Genomic DNA, 26709 nt, shown 5'->3' on the forward strand with positions numbered 1-26709 from the left:
TTATATACTATGGTGCACACTTTATTAGGTACAATAATCATTTTACACATTCATCATATATGAAGTCAATGCATTTCAAACAGGAAGCCATATGCCAAACAACTGTGTGTCTACCAAATCAGGACTACTGGAAAGACTAAAGAGTTATGTAGGTTTGAATGCAGCATAATCTGGTTGGGGTTTTCAGGAACAATCATATCATTGCTGTATCAGCAGTGGAAAAAAAAAAAAAAAAGACAACCATCTTCAAATAAATAAAGCTCCACTCTTGTGGTTGAACGGACTGAATGAGCCTGACATGACATGTGCATGGTATCTTAATTTAGATTAAGACACTGGTGTCTAAAAAAAGGACTATTAGAAATGTACACCTTAGCATAACACTAATAGGAGGATGGTAACCACTGACCTGTTGAAGCCCCATTCTTGTCAAGTAAGCAAAAACATACAGATGGTGTGGGGCAATGGGTTTGGGTTGCTGGTGACATTGATGTCAGTTATAACAAATAAATAAAAATACGTTCATAACTTTGCCAAAAAATAATTATACTTTGGGCACAATGATCAAAGTAGAGCAATGTATAACTGGCAGAGGCTAAGTGAACATCACTGCCTGTCAATCTGGTGCTCTTTTTTGAGATTTTTAAGTATAACATTACTACTGCTATGGATGGAATGAGATGCAATGAACCATTAAGCTTCAATGGAGTTGAGAAAGAATCTTGTGCTGCACCTCTGAAGTCTTTTTTATTCCAATTTACAGTGAATTTATCTTGATTAAAGGAAAAACAGTAAACCATTCTACTAATGAGTGTATTTGATAAAGTCATCAACAAGTAAAAATCTTACAAAGAAGAGTCAAAGATACATATGAAAGTGGATAAAATGGATTACACCCAAGTGTTCCAAAGTAATCTGTCTGCAAAGAGCTGTTACGTAAAATCAAATAAATGCCTAGTATATGGGCTACAAATTAAAACAATATGGTGGGGGGGATTTGAAACAACTGACATGCATTTGACAAATATTACACAATAATGGAAAATGGTGACAATGGAGATAGAAGTTTTTTTTTTCCCTTCAAGTTAGCAAACAGTCTGCACACATTAAATATTTTACGAAAATGTGTTATTTTAAGATATCCGAAATAACTGCAGAGAAAAAAGATAGTAAAATATACAAAAATTAAAGGTCAGCATTTTATTATAATACAGTAAAGAGTATAAACTTTAAACAGCTATGTTCTAATATTTTTACACAAGATTAATAACATTTACATCCAGTGTAGTTTGCACTATAATCTATATACGGCAGATGTCTGTGTCATTGCATTGTAAACGAAAGTATTGTTAAAAGGAACAAACTGATGGGTTATTATTTTGATAACTTCCTGTGCTGCTGCTCCTGGAAAAAAAAAAATTATAATATATCAATAACATCATCAATAAGCACTATTTGCTAAAATAGTCACAGTTTAGATTTAGCATTCCATTAATTTTCACCCATGACCCATGCAAGAAATATTTTATTTGTGATCATTATAAATAATAAAAAAAAGCTTTCACCAATTACACCTGACATTAACAATACAAGTTGCTTATAATACAGGACTTCCACATAAAAACTCTACATAACAGTATGAGAAAGTGAAAAATGACTAATTGATCAGTTTTAATTACTGCATGTTCAAAAAGAAGTCAATCAACATTCATTTAATGTCAATAAATCAATTGTGTAAAATTGTTTGACATACAAAAAATAAGCAAAATAGGAATATTTAAAGATTCCAAGAAACTCCAAAAGAAAAAAAAAAATCATCATCAATCTTGCTTTTCTATATGCTGTATCCAAAATATTATATTAAAAAAAATGTTTGACAAAAGGACCCACAAAATAAAGTTTTGATTTTGATATGACCTATTTTGTAATCCACAAGGCACATTACAAATTGTAAAATGCACACCATATGACTCAAAACAGTCTGTCCTCTTAAGTAATAACAGCTGTACTGACAGGGGTCAACCAGCTATGGTCAGCTAGAACTACCAACATGTCATCAGTCCTGTTTCTTATAGGTGTCTCCCCTGCCTTTAACAAGGAGAAGTATGAGATCCTTCTTGTCACATTCTCTGCCCTTGGCATTACTGAGACTCTTCTCTGATGGTTTGAATCCTACATCTTTGGCAGATCCTAGTGTGTGTCTTGGCGAGGAGAGATGTCAAGGGGGCATCAGAAAAGCACAGAGTTGCCCCAAGGATTGGTTCTGGGTTCTCTAAACCGCCTCACTGGGCCTCATCATCCAGTTCCACAGTTTCTCCTAACAGATCTATGCTGATGATACACAGCTATACCGGTCATTCCCTCCTGAGGACAACATGGTATCGGCTAGAGTCTCTGCATGTCTTATTGATATTTCAACATAGATGAAGGACCACCAGTTACAGCTCAACTTGGCAAATATAGAGGTTATTATTATCCCACCCAGCCAGTCTGGCCCACTCCCCATCTCTGGACAGCTTTTCTCATTGAAACCCACACCAGACAAGACAGTATGCAACCTTGGGGTGGTGACTAAACAGCACCTATCTTTCTCTGACCACGTTTCAACAGTCTCTCATTCATGCAAATTCACTCTGTGTAACAACCTCAAACTAAGACCTTATCCATCAGAGTATGCAGCACAACTTCTAGTCTAGGCTCTTGTCACATCTGGATTACTGCAACTTACAACTAGCAGGTAGACCCAGATGTGCCATCAAGCCACTGGAGGTGGTCAAAAATGCAGCAGCCTGTCTTGTATTCAATCAGCCAAGATATGTCACTTCTTTCTTCAAGTTGCTACATTAGCTCCCCGTAGCACACATTAAGTTCAAATCCTTGATGCTTGTCTACAAAAGTAATCAATTCGTCAGCAACTGTGTATATGGAGACACTGGTGAGGTTCTAGGCTCCTATGCCCACTCAGGGTTTGCCAGTTAAAAGAGTCTGGCGATTCTACCTTCACATGGTATGAAATCTCAATCCACATTCTTTACACATGTAACTCCTAGTTGGTGGAATGAGCTCTCTCTCATTCTCTCAATGTGTTTAAGAAGTGACTGAAAACTCTACTGTTCTGTGAATATCTGTCAAATTATTAATGCATGTTTTTTCTCCGAGAATATCTGTCATACTGTTATTTGATCATTTTTTTGTTATGCAAGCTTTATAGCTCTTCATTTGTGGTCACTTTTCTCCCACTAGACTTGTCCAAAACAGTCTCTAGAATGAGGTTTAAATTAAAAAAAAAAATTGCTTTAGATAAAAAGCATCGGCTTAGCAAATGCAAATATAGTAGTTCATTATTAATTTATGATAAATTTACAGTTTTTAAACATATCTCTACACCAAATGACACCTTTTTCCAAAATATTGAAAAATTCAACTGCCTATTTTTTATTCATACATATTACATTTACTTTCTTTAAGAGGATTAAAATGGAAAATAAACTTCAGTTTAATCTTACCTCCTAAATATGCAGCAACAGTGTGTGGTTCTGCTGAACCATATCGGCAGCTGTCAAATAAAGAATATATCTTATTTACAGTATTAATACCCTAATATTTTGCTTCTACTGATACTGGTTAACCAAAAAGTAAATATTATACAGGTGTGGAAATCATATTCCGTAGGTTGCCTGATCAATTAGTTTGTACTAGAGCAACCTGTTAATTCAAACTTTACTAGCAATGGAAACAATAACATTTAAAAAAACAAAAAAAAAAACCAAAACTTACAATTCATGAATATAATCATCTTTTACATTGACACTCAGAGTGTATTCCTGCAGAAGGCTATTAACACAGGACTTTAGTTTTCCAATATCATCTTCAACTTGACAATTATATACTCCTACATAAAAAGGTAAAGTAAAAGCATATCAATTTCTAGTAAATCGATGTTAAGTACAACTACACCATTCTGTCTTGATTATATATTAGGATTATTCTAAATAATTTAGGTATCCTCAGTAAAATTAGCATGGACCATATATATCAGTTTTACTTTACACACCAAATTACCACAACCGATAATGGGGGCTAATAAGGTTTACAAATTTAGTTATATCTGTTTTGCAAGTGGCCTGTTTGAACCCAATGTTAAAGTCCAATTATTACTCTAATTTCCACTTGTACACTGCTTCACATTACTCCTAAAAGGATTCAAAATAAGCTCCAAGAAATATAAAACAGAACAATGCATAAAATTAATTATAATTGCTGTTTGCTAATACATTTATTGAAACTGACAAATTGACAGTAAATCATATTTATGTCAAATTATGAAAATGGAAGATTAACAAGCAAAACAAGATGCTGCTGTCAGATAAAAAATAAAAACCCAGCACCTATTTACGGCATATTTTCATACTTATGACCAAGGGTCATAGGAAAACAAGAGTAATAATGTTCTAGAATTGACCAATTGTGATTAATCTCTCATTATTAATATTATTTCTTTACAGGGTCTCGTATGTTTTGACTCTTAAAGGGCTGTATTCAGTGTTTCTGAACCTTTATGATCCTGCACCTCAGTTTTGCCTCTTTTAAATACATTGATGAGGATCAGTGGTCTCTCTTGATGAAATGAGGTCACTTGGAAGAGAGGAAACATATTGTGCAATGCTACCCTCTTGTGAACCAAAGATGGTAACCTGCAGCTCACCGGTGCTATGATCCACTGGTTCAGTAACAGTGCATTACATGGGCCCAGCATACAGTGGCCAAGAGGCGAAGACTGGTTAGTGCTGCTCCATACTGGGAGCTAAAATATGCATACCAGTGACTCACACCAGACCCATGGAGTCTCAGTTGCAATGACCTGTAGACTTTGTGATGGACAAATGGCCAATTTAACATACAGATACATTGCTGGTCCTAAATAGAACTGTAAGTTGGTGCATGACTGAGCTTTGATTAAAATTTTTCACATCTTGTTAGGTTTAAGTAATAAAATGGCTAACCAGGTGCGTTTCCCAAAAATGATTGATCTTTATGAATAATGAACAAGATTGCAAATAACATAAGAACAAGTGAGTTTTGTAAGTATTTCCAGAAGCCCCTCGTTATCTGACATTTAACAAATGAGTTTAAAGTACTTATTTGTTGGCTCCTCCCCAGTGTACATGTCAGAAACACACACTGTCTATATTATCACACCAGATATATGCAAATGAAAAAACACAGGTAATGAAAAAATCTATTAAAACACATTAAGAGCACAAACTCTCAAAGATCAAATTGATTTAACTTATTAGTCAAAATTCTATAAATGGGCTCAATGAGGTGGCTTCCTTGTAAAAAAGAACAACGGTGAGCTGCAATAGGAAAAGCATAAATCCCTTCACAAAAGAGAAGTGAAAACATCTTTTGGAGGAAGTGGTAAAATATAAAAAGTGTTGTCTTCCATGGCTCATGGACTTTCCTGAGGACTTGGGCAGGCAGCAAAATCACATCTTTCTAATGTCCAGAGCATGCTCTAAAATGGTGCATGTGCTTTGGTGTACAGTGTTACACCTCTCCTCAGCCTCAGTTTGGGGGTTCATCAATTTGTGAAAAGGAAACACACTGTCTTCCAGTAACCAGAATATACACCACCCCTTGCCATTTGACACAATCCAGAATTGAACAAGATAAACATCATATGTAATCCCTGGCCACCTGGACAAAATGTATGTAAGAAGTGGTTGCATATCACCTGGATATTTAGCACCTTTCCAACAGGTGTATATGAGATTCAAGAGACTGGGAGTATACTGTAAATAGGGATGAGTGTTTTATTGACTGCACCTGCAATGCCAGGTATGCCTGAAATGGCATGAAAGCCAATTTTGGTGACATGATAAGCATTCCCTTCGGCTGAAAATTTAAGTCATGTGCATGGCACAACAGTAATCTGGTCACTGCATGCACAGATTTGGACACAAAGGCCTTTCTGAGGCCATGTGCATCACCTATGGGCTGCAGGAAACCACTGGTGGCATAGAATCAGAAAGCTGTTAGAAGCTGCACAGTGGGACTGAGGGCAAAGTTCCAGTGTGTTTCTCTTTTCCATTTGTCCTGCACCAGACCAAACAAAGCCCTTATTTCATCTCTGTCTGGGCAGTCTGTATTTCTATATTAATTATTACCAAGATGGCTGAAAAGGGTTCATGTCCATCTGCAAAACAGCATTTAGATCAGTGACTTGGCTTCAAAGTTCTCTGGATAGCTGCCATTGTCACTGCTGGTACCGAGGGGTGATTCACCTTCCACTTAACACTAAAATTACCAAAGCCTACGAAAAAACTTGTATACTTGGCCCACCTTAAATCCCTTTGCACCTCTCTGTCAGTGTCTTTTGTCTTGTAAATGTGCAGATCAAGACTAAGCAGCAAGCAGCCTACTATTCCATCCCCCCCACCACCACAGAATGGGCACAAAGTTCTCCCAGCTCATGCCTCGTTTATCTGGGAGTCAGGTACCTAGAGATGTATAGGGAAATCAGAGATCGTTATTTGGAACACATGCATTTCATGTGTGTTCCGTTTCTACAACAATCTATGCAAACACATCGTTAAAACAGAAACATTTTTCATATTTTAGTAATAAATGACAAAATGTAGACAAAGTCCAAAGATCAAATGAACACTTTCACAAAAGGTACAAGGTTGATACAACAGCTTCCGTGGCACAGCAGGAAGAACTGCTGACTTGTAATCAAGAGTCCCCCGGTTCGATCCTGACTGCCTCGTATATTAGCCGTTTTGAGTAGGGAGTTGCTCTTAATTGTTAATATTATACAATAAAAACATACATTTGATTTGTGTCTGTAACAGCCTGTGTAAATTTGTAGTACTTGTAAAATTTACTGTTTTTTTTTTTTCACTTTTATTCTCTCAGTCACAATCACGATACATACTATATCCCTGCCTCCCACCCACCCGGATCTGACCCTGTTAGTTGTTATTTGAAACTGGGAATAACTGTAGATGTGAGTGGCGTTTTGAGACAATGGAACTGGAAATTCTCTGATCTAAACGGATAAAAGCTGACACACAAATGCTGGTGAATCTGCCTTACTGATATCTCATTGTCACTTTTTAAATTTTTTTTTTTTTTAAATTCAGTTTTATTGAGTGTTCCTGCTCACACTGATGATGAGGGTTCTACATCGGAGAAAGAATGCATGTCGTACTTTTGCCGTCGCTGTACTTTGCATATAAAAGTCAGATTAAATGTTATTTACCTTGATTTATTTACTTACTTCCTACAGCGTAAAGTCATAAATAGACTGCAGAGCTTCCAGTGTTTGATTAACACGGGCATGCTCAAAAAAATACACGTGTAATGCTATGAAAAGTGCATGCTGACACTTCATTTAGCAAGTAATGGTATGAGAATGCAGTCAGACTTCTATTTTGGGCACATACACCGTCCAGATCTAAACACTAGCGTGGAGAGTTGTTTGCGTACTGAAGAGTCTATAGCTGCAGGTGGAAGCTGCCCTTGCTGTATTTTGTATATAAAAGCCAGATCGTAAGTGATTTACCTTGATTTATTTACTTATCTTCCTACAGCGTAAAGTCAAAAGTAGACTGCAGAGCTTCCCGTGTACATATACAAAGTACAGTGACGGCAAAAGTGCGACGTGCATTCTTTCTCCGATGTAGAACCCTCGTCATCATCTGAGTTCACCTCTGTTATAGCGCGTATTTATGTGAAAACAGCAGTGTCACATCGGGGGGAGCGTGAATGTGACTGAGAGAATAAAACTAAAAAAAGAAAACAAAGCTAATCTTTACAAGTACCATAAATTTACATCGGCTGTTACAGACTCAAATCAAATTTATGTTTTTATTCTAAAATAGTAAGAATAAGAGCAACTCACTTCTCAAAACGGAGTTCTCCGGGATCAAACTCGTATCCTTTCGATTACCAGTCAGCAGTTCTTACCGTTGCTCCACCAAAGCAGTCTATTACTAAAACATGAAAAACGTTTGTTTTAACAATGTGTTTACATAGATTGTTGTAGACACAAAACACACATGAAATGCATGTGTTCCAAATAACGATATAGTATTTACTCTTTACAACTCTAAGCAACTGTCATGCAGGTAAACAGACTTGAGCCGAGAATACTTTGTGCGGCGGTGGGGGATGTGATAGAAGGCTGCTTATCGACACATTTACAAGACAAAAGACAATGACAGAGGGGTGCAAAGGGATTTAAGATGCGGATTTATGAGTTTTTCATAGGCTTTGGTAATTCTAGTGTTAAAAGGATGTGACTGATTGTTCAGGGAGTACCGTCAATCTGCAGATAAATGCAGCAGAACAAACAATGGAAAAAAAATAGTAACAAAGAGTTTATAGTATTTTAATTTTATTTTATACTCTGTAATCCAATTTTAATTTCATTTAGCATTTTATTTCTTGTACACAGAATCCATTATCGTTAAACTTTGCTAGTTAAGAACTTGGTATATTTTGATCAATGTGTATATTCTTAGTATCAAACCTAAATTAATGCATTAAGGTGACTCAATGCTTTTCTAAAACTAAATGTTATTACTTCAGATACACAGTAACACATACCTGGGTATCGACCATGCTGTTGATAGAACCTGTCAACAGTTCGCAACATTAAATACAACACCATCTCACTGTCTGGATTATCCATGTATGATGCTGTAAAAAATGTATTTAGACAACCACAAGTTTAGCTATTTGTAGCAGTAAAACATGTTTCGAAGTTGTGTTAAAAGAATAATATTGCAATTTTTCAGGACTATGCAATGTTATAGGTCAGCATCCGTACTTATAACAATGTTTTCTGTGTTTGTTGCAGAACACATATATAATTAATTATCCTGATGATCTAAGCAACTATCTAAGATACTGCACTGCTACTATATCCTTCGATAAAAATCTTATGGCTGTAACAGTCATTTATAGACTTGCCCATAATTCACTCTAAGGAATAACTATTGATAGCCTTTACTTACATATTTCATCTTTATTTACATTTTCAGCATTGTATTCTTCGGCAAGTGATCTGCAACGTACAACACGTAGAAATGCAGCATTCTTACCTATGTAAAATTTTAAAAGTTAATTTTCTTTTAAAACAAACAAAGGATTTGTCACTGAAATGGAAAATGATTCTACATTTCTGCAAATATCACACTGTTATATGAAAAGAAATGCTGAAATGTTAAATATTTATTTATTAATAAACAACAAAATACTTACAAAACAGTCTTATTTCTTGCTCAGAGATGCTCTCTGATGGCTATAAATAAGAAAAGTTACATAATCTTAACAGTGTCTCTTATAGTGAGGAGTGAAAAAAGTCACATATTTGTACTGAACTGTACTTCTTACCTTTCAAGCCAAAAACCAAACTTCGATCAGAAGTGAAAGCTAACTAGTACTTGTTGGCACATTAAAAAGCTTAGGGTGAAGAGCATTTTTCATTTAATACTATTAATTAATGATGATTATTTATCATTACAAGTATACAATCTAGTATTTTTCTGCATTATGAAACCTTTTCATATTCTTAAAGGAAAAGCAATACAAATTGCACAAAGAAATATGTGAATGACTTACCCTTCCAACTGACTGAAGTAAAGATGCTACATAATTAGAGACAACTGCAGCATCCTCTTTTGCTTTTTCTCGATAACTAATAAAAGAATTAAAAAAAAAAAAAAAAAAAAAAAAAAAGACAGATTGATTGATTGTTCCTATCTCTTTTGGTATCAATAGGAGTTTTACAAAATTATACACCATGAAATCTTATTTATATTGGGTTTTGTTAAAATACATCTGGAAAACACAGCAAATAAATAAATAGAAAAACGAATTAAAATCACTCAAATATGCCTCTATATTTAAAATACTACAGAGAACATTCATCAATACCATATTTAATTAATTTGCATTTATAAATCTTGCATCCCATAATAAAACATTCATTTTACAGCAAGTTTTATACCTACTTCCTTCAACTTGCCTTTGTAACTTTAACCCTGTTTAAAGCATGGTAGTTCTACAGAGTATAGCGTGCTCAAATCAAAATCTGTCTCATGAAGGTGGTTTAAGGCAAATGCAAACCAGTGTGCAGAATGCTGAGTTTTAAGTGTTCTTGAAGTGAACTTATTAATCGTCAATAGACCTCTCAAAGACAGCTACTTTTTATTCTTTTTTTAACACTTCGAAGTCTGTGCTGCTACTTTTATGCTCACTTTGCAAAATGAACTGAAGCATAATCATACGTTGACAGTCTTTATAGTTGCCCCAACACTTGATGCTAGCTCCCCCCCCCCCCCCCCGCCCCCCCCCCCCACCACCAACCTTCTCATGGAAAATTGCAGATGTTTTCCAGGAGTACAGCAGTAAAGATGAAAGTGCACATTAGCACCTGATAACCACATAAGTAGTTGTGAGGCAGTAAGCACTGGACTATGGAGATGATGGTGGACATCACAAAGTACAACTCTAATACCGACTTACTCAACAATGAGAATATTGACGGATGTAGTGCTTAATTAGTGTATATGGTAATTTGCATGAAATTTTTTTTGAAATATTCTACAATTCTTTCATTCAGTATTACGTTTCTTGCGACGCATCCATTCTGTGAATGAATGTTGTTTTTATGAATTTCTTTCAGGAAATAGTGCATCCGGAAAGTATTCACAGAGCATCACTTTTTAAACATTTTGTTATGTTACAGCGCCTTATTCCAAAATGGATTAAATTCATTTTTTTCCTCAGAATTCCACACACAACACCCCATAATGACAACGTGAAAAACGTTTACTTGAGGTTTTTTGCAAATTTATCCATCCATCCATTTTCCAACCCGCTGAATCCGAAAACAGGGTCACGGGGATCTGCTGGAGCCAATCCCAGGCCAACACAGGGCACAAGGCAGGAACCAATCCCGGGCAGGGTACCAACCCACCGCAGGACACACACATACACACCAAGGCCAATTTAGAATTTTGCAAATTTATTAAAAATAAAAAAACTGAGAAGTCACATGTACATAAGTATTCACAGCCTTTGCTCAATACTTTGTCGATGCACCCTTTGGCAGCAATTACAGCCTCAAGTCTTTTGAATATGATGCCACAAGCTTGGCACACCTATCCTTGGCCAGTTTCGCCCATTCCTCTTTGCAGCACCTCTCAAGCTCCATCGGGTTGGATGGGAAGCGTCGGTGCACAGCCATTTTAAGATCTCTCCAGAGATGTTCAATCGGATTCAAGTCTGGGCTCTGGCTGAGCCACTCAAGGACATTCACAGGGTTGTCCTGAAGCCACTCCTTTGATATCTTGGCTGTGTGCTTAGGGTCGTTGTCCTGCTGAAAGATGAACAGTCACCCCAGTCTGAGGTCAAGAGCGCTCTGAGCAGGTTTTCATCCAGGATGTCTCTGTACATTGCTGCAGTCATCTTTCCCTTTATCCTGACTAGTCTCCCAGTTCCTGCCGCTGAAAAACATCCCCACAGGATGATGCTGCCACCACCATGCTTCACTGTAGGGATGGTACTGGCCTGATGATGAGCGGTGCCTGGTTTCCTCTAAACGTGACGCCTGGCATTCACACCAAAGAGTTCAACCTTTGTCTCGTCACACCAGAGAATTTTCTTTCTCATGGTCTGAGAGTCCTTCAGGTGCCTTTTGGCAAACTCCAGGCGGGCTGCCATGTGCCTTTTACTACGGGGTGGCTTCCGTCTGGCCACTCTACCATACAGGCCTGATTGGTGGATTGCTGCAGAGATGGTTGTCCTTCTGGAAGGTTCTCCTCTCTCCACAGAGGACCTCTGGAGCTCTGACAGAGTGACCATTGGGTTCTTGGTCACCTCCCTGATTAAGGCCCTACTCCCCTGATTGCTCAGTTTAGATGGCTGGCCAGCTCTTGGAAGAGTCCTGGTGGTTTCAAACTTCTTCCACTTACGGATGATGGAGGCCACTGTGCTCATTGGGACCTTCAAAGCAGCAGAAATTTTTCTGTAACCTTCCCCAGATTTGTGCTTCGAGACAATCCTGTCTCGGAGGTCTACAGGCAATTCCTTTGACTTCATGCTTGGTTTGTGCTCTGACATGAACTGTCCACTGTGGGACCTTATATAGACAGGTGTATGCCTTTCCAAATCATGTCCAATCAACTGAATTTACCACAGGTGGACTCCAATTAAGCTGCAGAAACATCTCAAGGATGATCAGGGGAAACAAGATGCACCTGAGCTCAATTTTGAGCTTCATGGCAAAGGCTGTGAATACTTATGTACATGTGCTTTCTCAAATTTTGTGTTTTTAATAAATTTGCAAAAACCTCAAGTAAACTTTTTTCATGTTGTCATTATGGGGTGTTGTATGTAGAATTCTGAGAGAAAAAATGAACTTAACCCATTTTGGAATAAGGCTGTAACATAACAAAATGTGGAAAAAGTGATGCGCTGTGAATACTTTCTGGATGCACTGTATGTACAGCAGATAGAGTTTTTTCCTGTACCACTGAAATTAGCGGGATTGCTGCCTAGTCATCTCAAATTAACTGCCCTGTAATCCACAGATACCAGTTCCTGGGGTAGTACTGAAGCACTGCAGCATCTAAACTTAAAGCAATTTCTTTCTCTTTCTTATTTAAATGAGTATAAATTTTCAAAAGGGGCCCACTGCTGCTCTGTTGGTTTATTTTTGTGGTTTATACTTGGTGCTCCTGTTTTAATTCTAAAGTTATTTATGTAGATTGGCTGCCAAAACAAACCATTACCTTGTACTACTCAGTCAACACAATGCACAACTTGGAATTGGTGTGAAAACTCAGAAATAATTTTGTAATTTGTCATACATTTTCAATTCACTAAAGGTCACAGTTCCAGTGACTAAGGATATGTGAGATTTTAGCAACTCCAGTCTTACAATTATCTTTATATGGAAGGCATCTCAGTAAGTTATTAGCAACAACAGTACCCCTTAAAATGCATTCACACAATTTGCATCCTCTTTTAATCTTTTAAATTATGATGCAAAGAAAATAACAGTTCTGTCGTCTTCCTTGTTACAAGTCAGAAACATTTTTGCAGAACATTCAGGTGTACTTGAAGACTTAGTTAACTGTTTTGAAAGCTGGAGTTTTAATTTTTGCTACTTTTTACATACTAAACACTTTTGTAACAATGAGTTATATTAAACAAAATATAGAATACAATTGTCCCACAGTCCAAAGACATGTTGGTTAGGTGGATTGGCGATTCTAAATTGTCCCTAGTGTGTGCTTGGTGTGTGGGTGTGTTCGTGTGTGTCCTGCAGTGGGTTGGCACCCTGCCCGGGATTGGTTCCTGCCTTGTGACCTGTGTTGGCTGGGATTGGCTCCAGCAGACCCCCCGTGACCCCTGTGTTCGGATTCAGCAGGTTGGAAAATGGATGGATGGATAGAATACAATTGTGTGTATTAGCAGAGTGCACAAATACATTTTTTAATGACAGTTTAAAACATTCATTTAATTCAAACAGAAAGCTTTAAATGGTTTGGAAAATCTGTCTTCAATATTTATAGAACTCTCTATCTTGGGAAAGCCAGTGAGGTGTAGGTGAATTCCCCACCATATGGAGAGTCAAATTTAAAATTTATATGTATGCTGGTTTATGTGAGTTTTTCAAGGTTACACAGGAGCTTAGTAGTGGGGAATGACCATTAAGGTTTAAAATGTACAACTGTAAAATTTTTCTATAAAAAAAAAAAAAATTGAAACACAAAATACATACATATTTTGGAGTTTAATGAATTTGTCAGAATCTGCTATCATGTCTGGAATTGTGCCGCGAACTGGTAGACTGCCATGTCCTTCATTTTCCACAAACTGTTTCACAGCTCGAGCAAGCAACCAAAATGAGGAAGTCTGGCAAATTAAAATAAGATTACATTTTAGAACATAACTCAGTGTTGATAATCTGCTCAATTACTGAGCAGAATGTAGCAGAAACAAATTAATAAAAGAATGAAAATAAACTGAACGTTTGCATGTTTAAACAGTGAGACTGATAGAATACTACATATAAAAAAGTCACCTGTGCTGTGAGATTGCAGCACTGTTCATCATTGAAAATAGATTCTACTTCCCTTGAAATCTATTAATATTAAAATGAAAAGACTGAAAGCATTAACAACATGCAAAAAATGATTAAAGCACTTTTGACAATGGTGATCTATTCATGTAATGTACTTAATATATAAATTCCAACCTTAGTTGGGTTCAATGCTGTGTTTACGTTTTTAATGGCTTCTTCAAAATTTTCTTCAACCTCTGGTGCCCCAGTCTCACTTTTACGGATTCCTGTCAAATAAATAAATCTTATCAAGTTTTACATACAATATGCAATAACAAGTTACTAAAGGCCAAACTAGAAATTTTCATATAAGTCTGTCAAAAAAATGAAACAAATTAACAATGCTTCTAATATTAAGACTTGTGAGAGGTTTTTAAATTTAAAAACATTAAAAAGGCCAGTATCAGACACGACACCATCCTGGCTGCCAGAACCATTTGTTTTTGTTTCATAACCCATTTTATTTAGTAACCTTCAAAAGTATACAACCCCATTTCCCACTGAACTTTTTCACATTACATAATATGAATATTATAAAGCATGAAATAATGTATTTGAAAGTAATTATTATCCAGTTCAAACATCAGCTGTATAATGTTAATAATATAATAGATTTGCCAAAGAAATTATAGTTGTTAAGGATAAGCCTCTTTAAAAAAATGTGAGCATTTAAGACATAATTTTTTTTTTGGTGGGAAGTTCAGTGTTTTTGTATCATGCACTCTAAGAAGGAACAAGAATCGATGTTCAAAATAAAAAACATAAGGTTTTATCAAGCAAAGCAAAAAGGGGTGAACCAAAAATAATTCCACTGGGTTTTGACTATAAACATTCATTGTTCTATCTGATCAATAAATTCCCTACATTCCTTAGCATAAACAAAACTAACTCTCTTGCCTGCCTTGTAAGCATTAGGATAACATGCACCATGATGTCTGTGGACCCATGAATCCTTATGGTCTAGTAAGGTGCTAGGCAGTCCAGATGTCTGTCCTTGAAATGGAAATTTTCTCCTAGAAGAAACTGTTCCTACCTAGACATACAGTGCTTTGAGAAACGTATCCTGTATCCCCCCCCCCCCCCCCCCCCACAAACCCCCCCTTTTGGTGTTTGTCCTGTTTTGTTGCATTACATTTGTTTAATAATGTTTTATAAGGTGCAATCTTCAACTGTAGGCCTTACCAGAGAACGTGTGTGAAACCCATGCACACAGATGTACCACACTGAACTATGTGCCTCCTAAACTCCATTTCTAGTTTTCTTGGTTGAATGCTTTATTTTTGGGTCCTCTTTGTATATTTAAAATTTAACAACTAATCAAAAATTACTTTTAATAATAATACATTAGTACAGCAAATGTGAAGTTATGAGAAAGCGGGCCTATAAGAATGTTTACGCAAAGAAATATAATTTTTTTTTCAAATTTTGTGTTCAATGCAAATATTTCACAATACACAGTTAATAGAGTACAGATAGGCCGGTAGATTTGCATTCTATTCTTAACTGTTGCAGAATACAGCATGTAACCTGTAAAAGGTGATAGGTTGTTTTAATTTGTCCTTTACCCCTTCTCCATTCAGATATGGACTAAAAAAAGTTATTTCTGACTATCTAATTTAAAAAATGGCATTGTTTTTTTCCAAATCACTGCTAAAAATCAAATAGACTTGACAAAACTTTTTCCTAACTTGGCACAGGTGCATGAGGTGTTAACTTGGTAATACATCACAGGCTGTGATCTTAGACAAAGGTTCATTGTGTCCAAGACAGCTTTTTCATTTACTATGCCACAGCAATGGAGTTAAGTTTAATTTTTTTCTCCATCATGCAAACTTCCATTCTTCAGAGGTCAAACCATATACAATTAGGTCCATAAATATTTGAACAGAGACAACTTTTTTTCTAATTCTGGTTCTGTACATTACCACAATGAATTTTAAATGAAACAACTCAGATGCAGTTGAAGTGCAGACTTTCAGCTTTAATTCAGTGGGGTGAACAAAACGATTGCATAAAAATGTGAGGCAACTAAAGCATTTTTTAACACAATCCCTTCATTTCAGGAGCTCAAAAGTAATTGGACAAATTAAATAACTGGAAATAAAATGTTCATTTCTAATACTTGGTTGAAAACCCTTTGCTGGCAATGACAGCCTAAAGTCTTGAACTCATGGACATCACCAGATGCTGGGTTTCCTCCTTTTTAATGCTCTGCCAGGCCATTACTGCAGCGGCTTTCAGTTGCTGTTTGTGGGCCTTTCTGTCTGAAGTTTAGTCTTCAACAAGTGAAATACCTGACTTGGTCATTCAAGAATTTACCACTTCTTTGCTTTAATAAACTCATAGGTTGCTTTGGCTGTATGTTTTGGGTCATTGTCCATCTATATCATAAAACGCCGCCCAATCGATTTGACTGCATTTAGCTGGATTTGTGCAGACAGTATGTCTCTGAACACCTCAGAATTCATTCGGCTGCTTCTGTCCTGTGTCACATCATCAATAAACACTAGTGTCCCAGTGCCACTGGCAGCCATGCACGCCCAAGCCATCACACTGCCTCCACCGTGTTTTACAGATGATGTGGTATGCTTTGGATAATGAGCTGTTCCACGCCTTCTCCATACTTTTTTCTTGCCATCATTCTGGTAGAGGTTGATCTTGGTTTCATCTGTCCAAAGAATGTTTTTCCAAAACTGTGCTGGCTTTTTTAGATGTTACTTAGCAAAGTCCAATCTAGCCTTTCTATTCTTGAGGCTTATGAGTGGCTTGCACCTTGCAGTGCACCCTCTGTATTTACTTTCATGCAGTCTTCTCTTTATGGTAGACTTGGATATCGATACGGCTATCCCCTGGAGAGTGTTGTTCACTTGGTTGGCTGTTGTGAAGGGGTTTCTCTTCACCCTGGAAATGATTCTGCGATCATCCACCACTGTTGTCTTCCGTGGACGTCCAGGTCTTTTTGCATTGCTGAGTTCACCAGTGTTTGCTTTCTTTCTCAGGGTGTACCAAACTGTAGATTTTGCCCTCTTGTAATATTGTAGCAATTTCTCGGATGGGTTTTTTCTGTTTTCGCAGCTTAAGGATGGCTTCTTTCACCTTCATGGAGAGCTCCTTTGACCGCATGTTGTCTGTTCACAGCAAAATCTTCCACATGCAAGCACCACACCTCAAATCAACTCCAGGCCTTTTATCTGCTTAATTGATAATGACATAACGAAAGACTTGCCCACACCTGCCCATGAAATAGCATTTGAGTCAATTGTCCAATTACTTTTGAGCCCCTGAAATGAAGGGATTGTGTTAAAAAAAATGCTTTAGTTGCCTCACATTTTTATGCAATCATTTTGTTCACCCCACTGAATTAAAGCTGAAAGTCTGCACTTCAACTGCATCTGAGTTGTTTCATTTAAAATTCATTGTGGTAATGTACAGAACCAAAATTAGAAAAAAGTTGTCTCTGTCCAAATATTTATGGACCTAACTGTACTACATATCACAGATAATTGCATTTTAAAACTACCCGAGGCAGTTGCTTCCTTCATCCAAGGTTGAACTCCCACTTTAAATAAGTGAGTGACAAATAAAACATAGTCGCAAAAGAATCAGTGCATACTATATAATAGCAAAATATGAAGAAAAATTTTAAATAATCTCCTTCCAACAATTACTCAAAGCTGTGTTTGTATACTCCGGGACACTGATATGTTTTTTGCTTTCACATTGAGGTCCTTATGGGCAGTTCTGGTATTTATAGAAACTCAAAATGCTGCACACCAACTTGTATTGCTAACACGCAAGTAATTAGCTGTAAATTGAATTCATGAAAAAACAAAAAACTCCTTTTGGCTAAGATTGTACAATTACATTGTACATTTTCCCAGAGCTCTCTACTTCATCTTTTAGATAGAAAAAATAAAGCTTCAAATAAAGGATCGTACAGCTGAAAGAGTGCTTAGTTAAAATATATATACAGTACCATACCATTTTCAAAACCCACTTGGTCCTTAATAGGGTCATGATAAAAATATGTATATTTCTTGTCAATTATCCTTTTACATTAAGATGCCTGTCCTTTAACAATTACCATATTGTACTTCACAGATGAAAGAAAAATATAAGAAATGAAAGAGAGGTTTAGTCAGGTTCCTCATCTGGTTCCCAGCAGAATTAGCTGCTGTTCCTGCTTCTAATTACACTATAGGACCACTGCATGTAGGTCCTTCTACTAATATAAACCTTTACTGTTCAATGCATCTATTGTATGTATTTTAGGATCCTTGTGACTGATAGTTACCTGCTGATAAAAATAAAAATACACACATATCCTTTTCTTACAGTACCTTATTGTCAGTTTACTTCTCTTTGGATATGTACCTGTTGATCAATAATCTTTCAACCACTTTAAAATGCACTATTCTGCTATAAACAATTACTTCTTATGAAGATCACAGCGAGCTGCAGAAAAACCAGGCAAGAACAGTGCAAGGATAAATTACATCTTCCAAAAAATATCACTACAAAGCTCAATTTTTGTAAATTGCTTACTAAATGCAAATAGAAGATAATTATATCTATTTAAATTTCAAAGTGAAATAAAAGATTATTATGGTACATGGTGCATGTTCATCCCTAGCAATATTCATTAAACGTTGTTGACCTAAACCCTGGAATGAGGCAATTTAGGTAGGCATCTCCTTAAGTCATAATACACTGCTTGATATGGTCACAGTATTAAAATTAATGTAATTTGATCTCCAGAATGATAGCACCATTATTTCTGACACTTGAACAAAATCAGGAAATAATAAAGAAAGAAATAGGTTAACATTTTTAAGCCGATTTTTTGCCATGGATAATATGAAAGGCTAGTTTTTCTTGTGACAACTAGTGCTTTACTTTTTAGTAGTATTAGTAGTTTTAGTTTATTCCCAAAGAAAATTCACTTTTAAGTTATGGTGATACAAATCTAATTTGTATCCTAAAAATGAGCAATAAATGCACTGCAAGATTTAGACAAAAAATATGTGCAATGCAAAAATGTATGTTATGCAATCCTACTCTTCTCATTATTAACAAAAGCCACACATCAACCAGCTAAAATATACTAAATAAACTTGTGTACACGGTTAAAAAGGATACACAAAATTTAAGTAAAACATAAAATAGTGGTTAGCAATTTCTTCCCCAAAAATTGTCTCCATTAAGTTATGAGATAAATATATAAAAAATCTAACAAAAGGACACTGTGGGAGAAAATAAAAAACATATACACACCTTGACGTATTTGTTCTTTAAAGGCCTCTTTCTCTTTAGATAACTTAGGAAGATGGTTATTGTTCTGAAATTACAGAGGCAAGATAAATTGCCACACTTAAATTTAATGAATTTAAAAGACTAAAACCAAAATGATTCAGTGTTGTCACATTTTCTAGAACTTGCCATTTCAACATGGAAAAGTGCCTCAGTAATGTAGCTAATGATCGCTTTATTTAAAGAGAGTAAATGACTGTGATTTTTTGAGAAGTATTTGTCTTCTTTGCCTTGTAAAAACTGATCCAATTCATTTTTATTACAATAACTTCAACACAAATTATATCTCTATACATATCTATTTATCTCTTGCTATACCTCTATTGTCTATCTTGAGCAGGGTCGGGCAGCTAAAGCCTATCCCAACAAGCAACAGATGCAGATATAGTACAGTATTTTATATATCTCCCATACACACACACACACACACACACACACACACACACAGCACAGTGCATGGGGTTGCTGCTTCATGGATCCAAGATCCTGGGTTCAAACACAACACAAGTGGTAGGTTTTTTTTTGGGGTTGAGTTTGCTTGTTCTCTCTGTGTTTGTATAGGTTTTACTTCACATTCTTAAAAGCATGCAGGTAAGGTTTTTGATAACTTTTTGATATGTGCATGAGTGGATAAAGTGATAAGACTGGTAACCTATCCATGTCAGTTTCCTGCCTTGCATCTAATGATGCTGGAATGGCATGACCCCTATGACTCAGAATTGGTTTAATATTTAAGAAAGTTGTAATACTGAATGATGAATTTAAAAAATACAAAAAGACAACTATACTCTTATTTTACTCCTAGATAAAACTAAACAGAATAAACTCGTTAAATCATCTGCATGTTAACACCAAATGTTCCTTTATACCATACAAGATGTATTACAAGTGAAAACTATCAAATAGAAGTTCATTTTTCACCACTACTTTAAATTGCTTTGCAGTTTAAAAAAAAAAAAAAAAATTTCTAAGCACAAATATTACACACTAATACAGAAGATTTCACAGACTACTCAAACATCAACCTACCTCACTCAACCATTTTTCCAAATACTTTGCTATCACAATTATCCACGGTGTATGGCTATGATCCTGTACATTTACAAGAAAAAAAAAAAAAAGTAAAAATCAGGGTACTAATAATTGAACTATAGTTTCTTGCAGTGCAGATTTATTGCATCGCCAAAGGGTATAGTTTTTTTTTTTTTTTTTTAATTTTATTATGAAGTACCTTCTTATCCATATTTTCCAACTCAAAACTCTGAAAGTGTTTTTTGAGAGATGTAAATGGCTTATCCAAACGTAAATCTTCCAGTGCATTATCTGGATGAGATTCTACCACTGAAGAAGGAAATACATTTATCAATTACTAGGTCAGTTATTATTAACATTTGATACATTTTTCCTTATTTAATTATTATATCTATTATTTTACCAGTGTTATTATAAATAGTGCAATTGCAAACAATCAATGCATGTAAACACAAATCTCCCAAGCAGTAGAATGATCACACAGAAAAAAAAAAAATCTGTGCAGGTGACAATAATGAACTTAAACCTATAAATGGTTATGTTCTTAGCATTTGATATTAATTGAGAATTACATCACCATTCATCTACACTGCAAATGTGAAACAATGCAAATAACTACATATTTTCTGACTAGTTTTTGCTTTCCTGCAGGAAAATATTTTTCAAGTTATGAAGCCATCTTCCTTTATTCTCAAGCCTATATCAAAATATAAGTTGCCAAAAATAAACACTAACAAACACAAAAACAGAACACTGGCATCTGACAGTGTAAAAGTCATAAATAAGCAGAAAAGATAATTGCATGGGTATGGGACATAAATTTAAATGGGTATACACACCAATCAGCCACAACTTTAGAACTACCTGCCTAATATTATGTAGGTCCTCCTCGTGGTACCAAAACAGCTCTGACTCTTCGAGGCACATATTCCATAAGACCCCTGAAGGTGTCCTGTGGTATTCAGCACCACAACATTAGCAGCAGATCCTTTAAGTCCTGTAAGTTTTGAGGTGGGGTCTCCATGGATCAGACATATTTTTCTAGTACATCCCACACATGCTCAGTTGGATTGAGATCTGGGGAATTTGAAGGCTAGATCAACACCTTGAATTCTTTGTCATGTCCCTCAAGCCATTCCTGAACAATTTTTGCAGTGTGCCAGCGTGCATTAAACAAGAAGCAGCTGCCATCAGGGAATACTGTTGCCACAAAGGAGTGTATATGGTCTACAACAGCCATTAGGTAGGTGGTGCATGTCAAAGCAGAATCCACATGAATGCCAGGACCCAAGGTTTCCCCATAAGAACACTACCCAGAGTATCATACTGCCTCTGCTTGTCTTCTTCCCATAGTGGATAATGCTGCCATCTTTTCCTCAGGTAAACAATGCTCATGCACTTGGCCATCCACATGATCGAAATGAAAATGTGATTCATCAGAGAAGGCCACCTTCTCCCATTGCTCCACGGTCTAGTTCTGACACTTTGCATGCCCGTTATAGGCACTTTCGGCGGTGGAAAGGAGTTAGCATGGATGCTCTGACTAGTCTGCAACTACGCAGCAAGCCAAGATACACTGTGTGTTCTGACACCTTTCCCTCATGGCCAGCATTATGTTTCAGTAATCTGTGCCATTGTAGCTCTTCTGTGGGATCAGACCAGAGGAGCTAGCCCTCACTCCTCACATCCATCAGTCAGCCTTGAGCACCAATGGCCCTGTGGTTGGTTTACTAGATGTCCTTGACCACTTCTGGTAGATAGTAACCACTGCATACCAGGAACACCCCACAAGACCTGCGGTTTTGGAGATGTTCCAACCCACTTAGCAATCTCAATTTGGTCCTTGTCAAAGTTGCTCAGATCCTTATGCCAATTTTAATCACGGAAAACACATCACCTTCAAGAACTTTACTGTTCACTTGCTGTCTAATGTATCCCAATCCTTGACAGGTGCCATTGCAATGAGATAATCAATGTTATTCACTTCACCCTTTCAGCAATTTTAATGTTGTGGTTGATCATTGTAAAATGGACTATAAATTTACTGCCTACTAAAATTTTTCAAGATAAACATACTCCCATTTTATTTGTAGTAATTTAGCTGTAAATGATTTTTCTCAGTTTCATTTCTTTATATTTTTTTTTTAACAATTATACCATAATAATAATAAAAAAAAAAAAAAAGAGGTCAGCCGAATTACGAGGTCTGTTTACTTACCAGTATGTTCCTTTGTCAATAATCTCATGTATCCAACAAGCCCATATGTCCGACAGACTAAGAGAGGTATTCCAGCATTCCACAAAATTGTAGATAATTTTAGCAATGTACTAAAAAGATAAAAATTACAAATTTTTGCTAAGGGCATTTTGGAAATCACCCCAACTTCTTTTACTGTCATCCATAACTGAGACCTCTAGAAATGAAAACTAATACCTTTCTGGTAACTGCACCGCAATTACCATACTAAATCGTTGGAAAAATTCTGGATCATTGTCTAGAAGCTCTTCTGGACTCTATAGGAAACAGCAGAAATATCTTGGAAAATTCAGAAAACATGCTACTTTTTCAAAATGCAAAACAATTCTCCTAATTTTGCATTTAATAATATAATTCCTTGAACTGAATCAACAGACTAATACTCTGGAGTTAAACATACAAATCAATACACATTTTTTAGCCTTACAAAAGAAAAGTATTATTCCCATGGAAAGACACTAAAATATTTAGCCTCTTTATACCAATATTTTATTTGGCAGGAGTAGTACAATTAAAACTGGAATGTGTAATGTATTTCAAACTTCTTACCTCTTCAACAAAATTACCAGACACATCACTGTTAAGTTCCTGCAACAATTCTGTGGCAGCATAAGCTCTGTTCTATATAGGAAAATGAAAAGATTTAAAAATATTTAAATACTTTGCTAGGAGAAAAAGAGGTAACAGGTTAAAATAATACACTCATGAACATACCTTACCAAAGCATGTCTTAGTTAGGAAGAAGCTATAAATGAAACAACACATATGTAATCAGACGTTTGCAATAACAAAGATTGTGTTTTCTATTTAAGCACCTTGGAAATAAATATTTTCTACTTTTTCAAAGATATAAAACATATGTTTAAAATAGAAAAGTAAACCTAAAAAAATAGGCAACCTGCAATTTACATAAAAGATAGCTTAAACCAGTTTGAAAATAGAGTTACAAAGATTCTAAACATAAAAGACAAAAATTTCAGTGCCAATCTAAGAATTTTCAATATTTGATAAGCTGAAAATTTGACAGAACTCAAATACCAAAGAGACATAAGACACCTTTTCATTATATTTACACAGGGATTATATGCTACTAAAAACTGTTCTGTATGAGCCATGCTCATGTTTCCCATCATCTAAAACTTGAGATTCAATTCAGATATTTTTTGCTGTATGAAGTGAATAGCTTTAAACTCTTCACAGAAAAATGTGGCAGCGCAAAAGTGAAGGTTATATGCAAGAATTTTTAATTATTTATGCATTTACTTGCCGTGTATGCCTTTTTGTTCTGGGAGTATTAGAGACATACTGGAATTTGATTTAGTATTAAATTTACTCAGCCATACTACAATAGGTTGAGTCCAGTCCTTCTGAATCATAATTTTTTGCAACCTGATCCCATCCATATTAAATCCTTTCTGTAAAATTTCATCCATCTGACAATTTGTAGAACAAATGGAATTAAAAAAGAAAAAATAACACTTAAATTTTCACTTTTTAATACAACAGCACTTAAAATATGTATTTTTTGTATGATAAAAAGCAAAGCAAAAACATATGTATGTGCATCACATAACATTCACTGATTCTATTCAATGACATGTTAGGTGGACTGGTGATGCCAAATTAGCCCCTGACATGTGTGTTTTCACCCTGTGATGGGTTGATACCCTGTCCAGGGATTTGAGCCTTGAGCATGGGAAAGGCGCTATATAAATAAAATATATTATTATTATTATTATGCACCCAATGCTTGCAGGGATAGGAGTCAGCTTCCCTGTGACCCTGTTCTGGATAAGCGGATTTAGAAAATGGACGAATGGATAGAATATTCTCTGACAGTCATTTACACTAATGAATTCTATTGCATGAACTTACTAGTGTAAATCTAGTTCAACATCCAAGAAACAAGATAGTAACCACCCTGAATAGGGTGCCAGTCTAACAATTGGTATGCTGACGTAAATTATGCTCACAGCTAATTTACAGTGAACAATCACCTTTATCTGCAAATCTTAAACATCTTTGTGTGCCTGAGAAGAAAACCAATAATGCACAGCATAAACAAAACAAAACAAAAAGTGCAGCTACAGGAGTAACATGGACTCCATAAAAACAGTGGTGACTGGCCTATGATTCAAAGCCAAAAATCAAATGAAGTTGTGAGACATTCATTGCTAAAACACCGGGACAACCTATCACCCCTAATTACTGTATTAATTATATCAATAGGCGAAATTATGCTCAAGTAAACCAGCCTTTGCAAACAATCTTTATTTTATATACAGTATTGCTCTTCTATAATAAATGCCATTCACTGCCGCTTTACAAGTTTGGAAACACAATATATTTTTTCTTAAATATAGAGGGGTTTGCAGTTTGCATAAAGCTTCACAATGATTCAGAGGTAAGGACTGAACTGGTAATTCTGCAATACAGAGCTTTCTTTCCTTCTATGCCAGTTGTGCTTACGTGCAAACACAAAAAATTAACTTAGTTACTTATTCCCAACATCTTCTCCACTAACTGAATGGCCATCCACAATGGTAAATGCTCCAATACCTTAAAGAAAAAAAAATATCATAAAGAAGCAAAATAAAAAAATTGACACATAAGTGACAATGTCCGGTTAAGGCAACTGATGAAACATTGGATTTGTCAAATATAAAAATGACATTTTAAAAAAATCTGGTGCTTTGATATATATGCTTTAAAGTGCATTTTTAGTATAAATCAAAAAATTAATTTAGTAATACTCTACAAAATCCTTTCTGACATTATATATATAACAAAAAACACTTCATGTTCCAATTGACATCACCTATAAGAACAACAATGCATTAGATTTTCAGAAACTATGAGCCAGGAGGTGCGGGTAACTGCGTATCGCCGTTATCGCTAGAATAGTATTTGAGGTTGTACCTGGAAGCACTAAATTCTTCATTATTTCTGTTCCCGTCGACGAAGCATTAATTAAGCAGACATGTGCATTCTCCAGAGCTTCTTGACCATGATCTCCCCACAGTCTTCAAGAAATAAAGGGCAAGGAATCACTCATAAGTTCATAAAATGCATGAAATTATTTTCACATTCCGAGTTTGGAAATTTTTTTAACCAATGGCTTCTCGCATGTTTCATTTAATTCTGCAGTGGTAAAATCACCAAATATTTTAAATCAGCTGCACATTATGAACTACTAGAAATTTTTAAACACCTCAGCGAAACCCATATTCCAATTTCCATTTTAAATTTGCTAACAACAACAGATGCTCACTGATGTGTTTATATACATAAATTTTACCTTTAAAGAACACTGGACTTTTCAATTTAGTTCCACCTGCATATTTCAATGGCCTACCGGCATATTAGAACATAAATACACAAATATCAGGAGCGATATAATATATTATTTCTAAAATCGAGAAACTGACATCTGCTTAGACCAGTTTTTATATCTGAACTCTCGGCTATCTTCACTACCTGAGCTGTCGATCATATTTTTGTTCTTTAGTCGCCTTGGCTTTCATGGTTTCTGCCATATTTTTAAGCTCACACAGACGACTCTTTCATTGCCTCTCCTGCTCATTCTGCTGCGGCAGATTCGACACAACCCAGTTGTTGACTGTAAAGTAAATGTAGTTCTCTGCTTTAGTAGTTGCACTTTCGACTGTAGTTCAACGTTTATTCGACAGAGGTCGCGGTACGATCATTCAGTCATGCACATTATTGGAAGAATAAAGCAAGTTGAAATTCTAATATAATACAGCCAACTACACAGAACAGTTGTCACAAGACCAACAAGATAAATGTAAAATTATTTTTTCAGACAGAGTTAAATAGAACAACCTAAAATTGGAGACAGGTACATATTCTAAGATATCTTAAGTGCAGGGACATTAATTATCCTCATATTTTCGAGTAGGTACTGTTTTAATTGTTCACTTTAGGTCGACTCTTTCCTGGCGAC

The 26709-nt window shown here is 35.8% G+C and overlaps 1 protein-coding gene across 1 annotated transcript; it reads right to left on the reverse strand.

Annotated features, from left to right (window-relative positions):
- Nucleotides 1-26379, reverse strand: nae1 (nedd8 activating enzyme E1 subunit 1). The gene is made up of 20 exons (XM_028809722.2): nt 26223-26379; nt 25665-25768; nt 25244-25304; nt 23460-23490; nt 23295-23366; nt 22923-23002; nt 22707-22816; nt 20688-20797; nt 20486-20548; nt 19421-19484; nt 14282-14373; nt 14108-14167; nt 13805-13938; nt 9634-9709; nt 9274-9313; nt 9027-9113; nt 8617-8709; nt 3778-3892; nt 3507-3556; nt 1-1404 (listed from the first exon to the last, which is right to left on the reverse strand). Exons 1-20 carry the CDS (start codon nt 26279-26281, stop codon nt 1295-1297), a joined length of 1611 nt encoding a protein of 536 aa, XP_028665555.1. The 5' UTR covers nt 26282-26379; the 3' UTR covers nt 1-1294.
- Nucleotides 26380-26709: the final 330 nt, after the last annotated feature.

This window comes from Erpetoichthys calabaricus, chromosome 9 (genome assembly GCF_900747795.2).
Source record: "Erpetoichthys calabaricus chromosome 9, fErpCal1.3, whole genome shotgun sequence".
Classification (NCBI taxonomy): Eukaryota; Metazoa; Chordata; class Cladistia; order Polypteriformes; family Polypteridae; genus Erpetoichthys; species Erpetoichthys calabaricus.

Excerpts from the sequence above, each read along its gene's own strand:
- nae1 (XM_028809722.2), bottom strand. The coding sequence starts at position 26,281 with ATGGCAGAAACCATGAAAGCCAAGGCGACTAAAGAACAAAAATATGAT. Across the intron at positions 19,485-20,485 it reads TGGAAAAATGGTTGAGTGAG|AACAATAACCATCTTCCTAA; the intron begins GTAGGTTGATGT and ends CTGTAATTTCAG. Across the intron at positions 9,710-13,804 it reads TTCATTAAACTCCAAAATAT|TTATCGAGAAAAAGCAAAAG; the intron begins GTATGTATTTTG and ends TTCTTTTATTAG.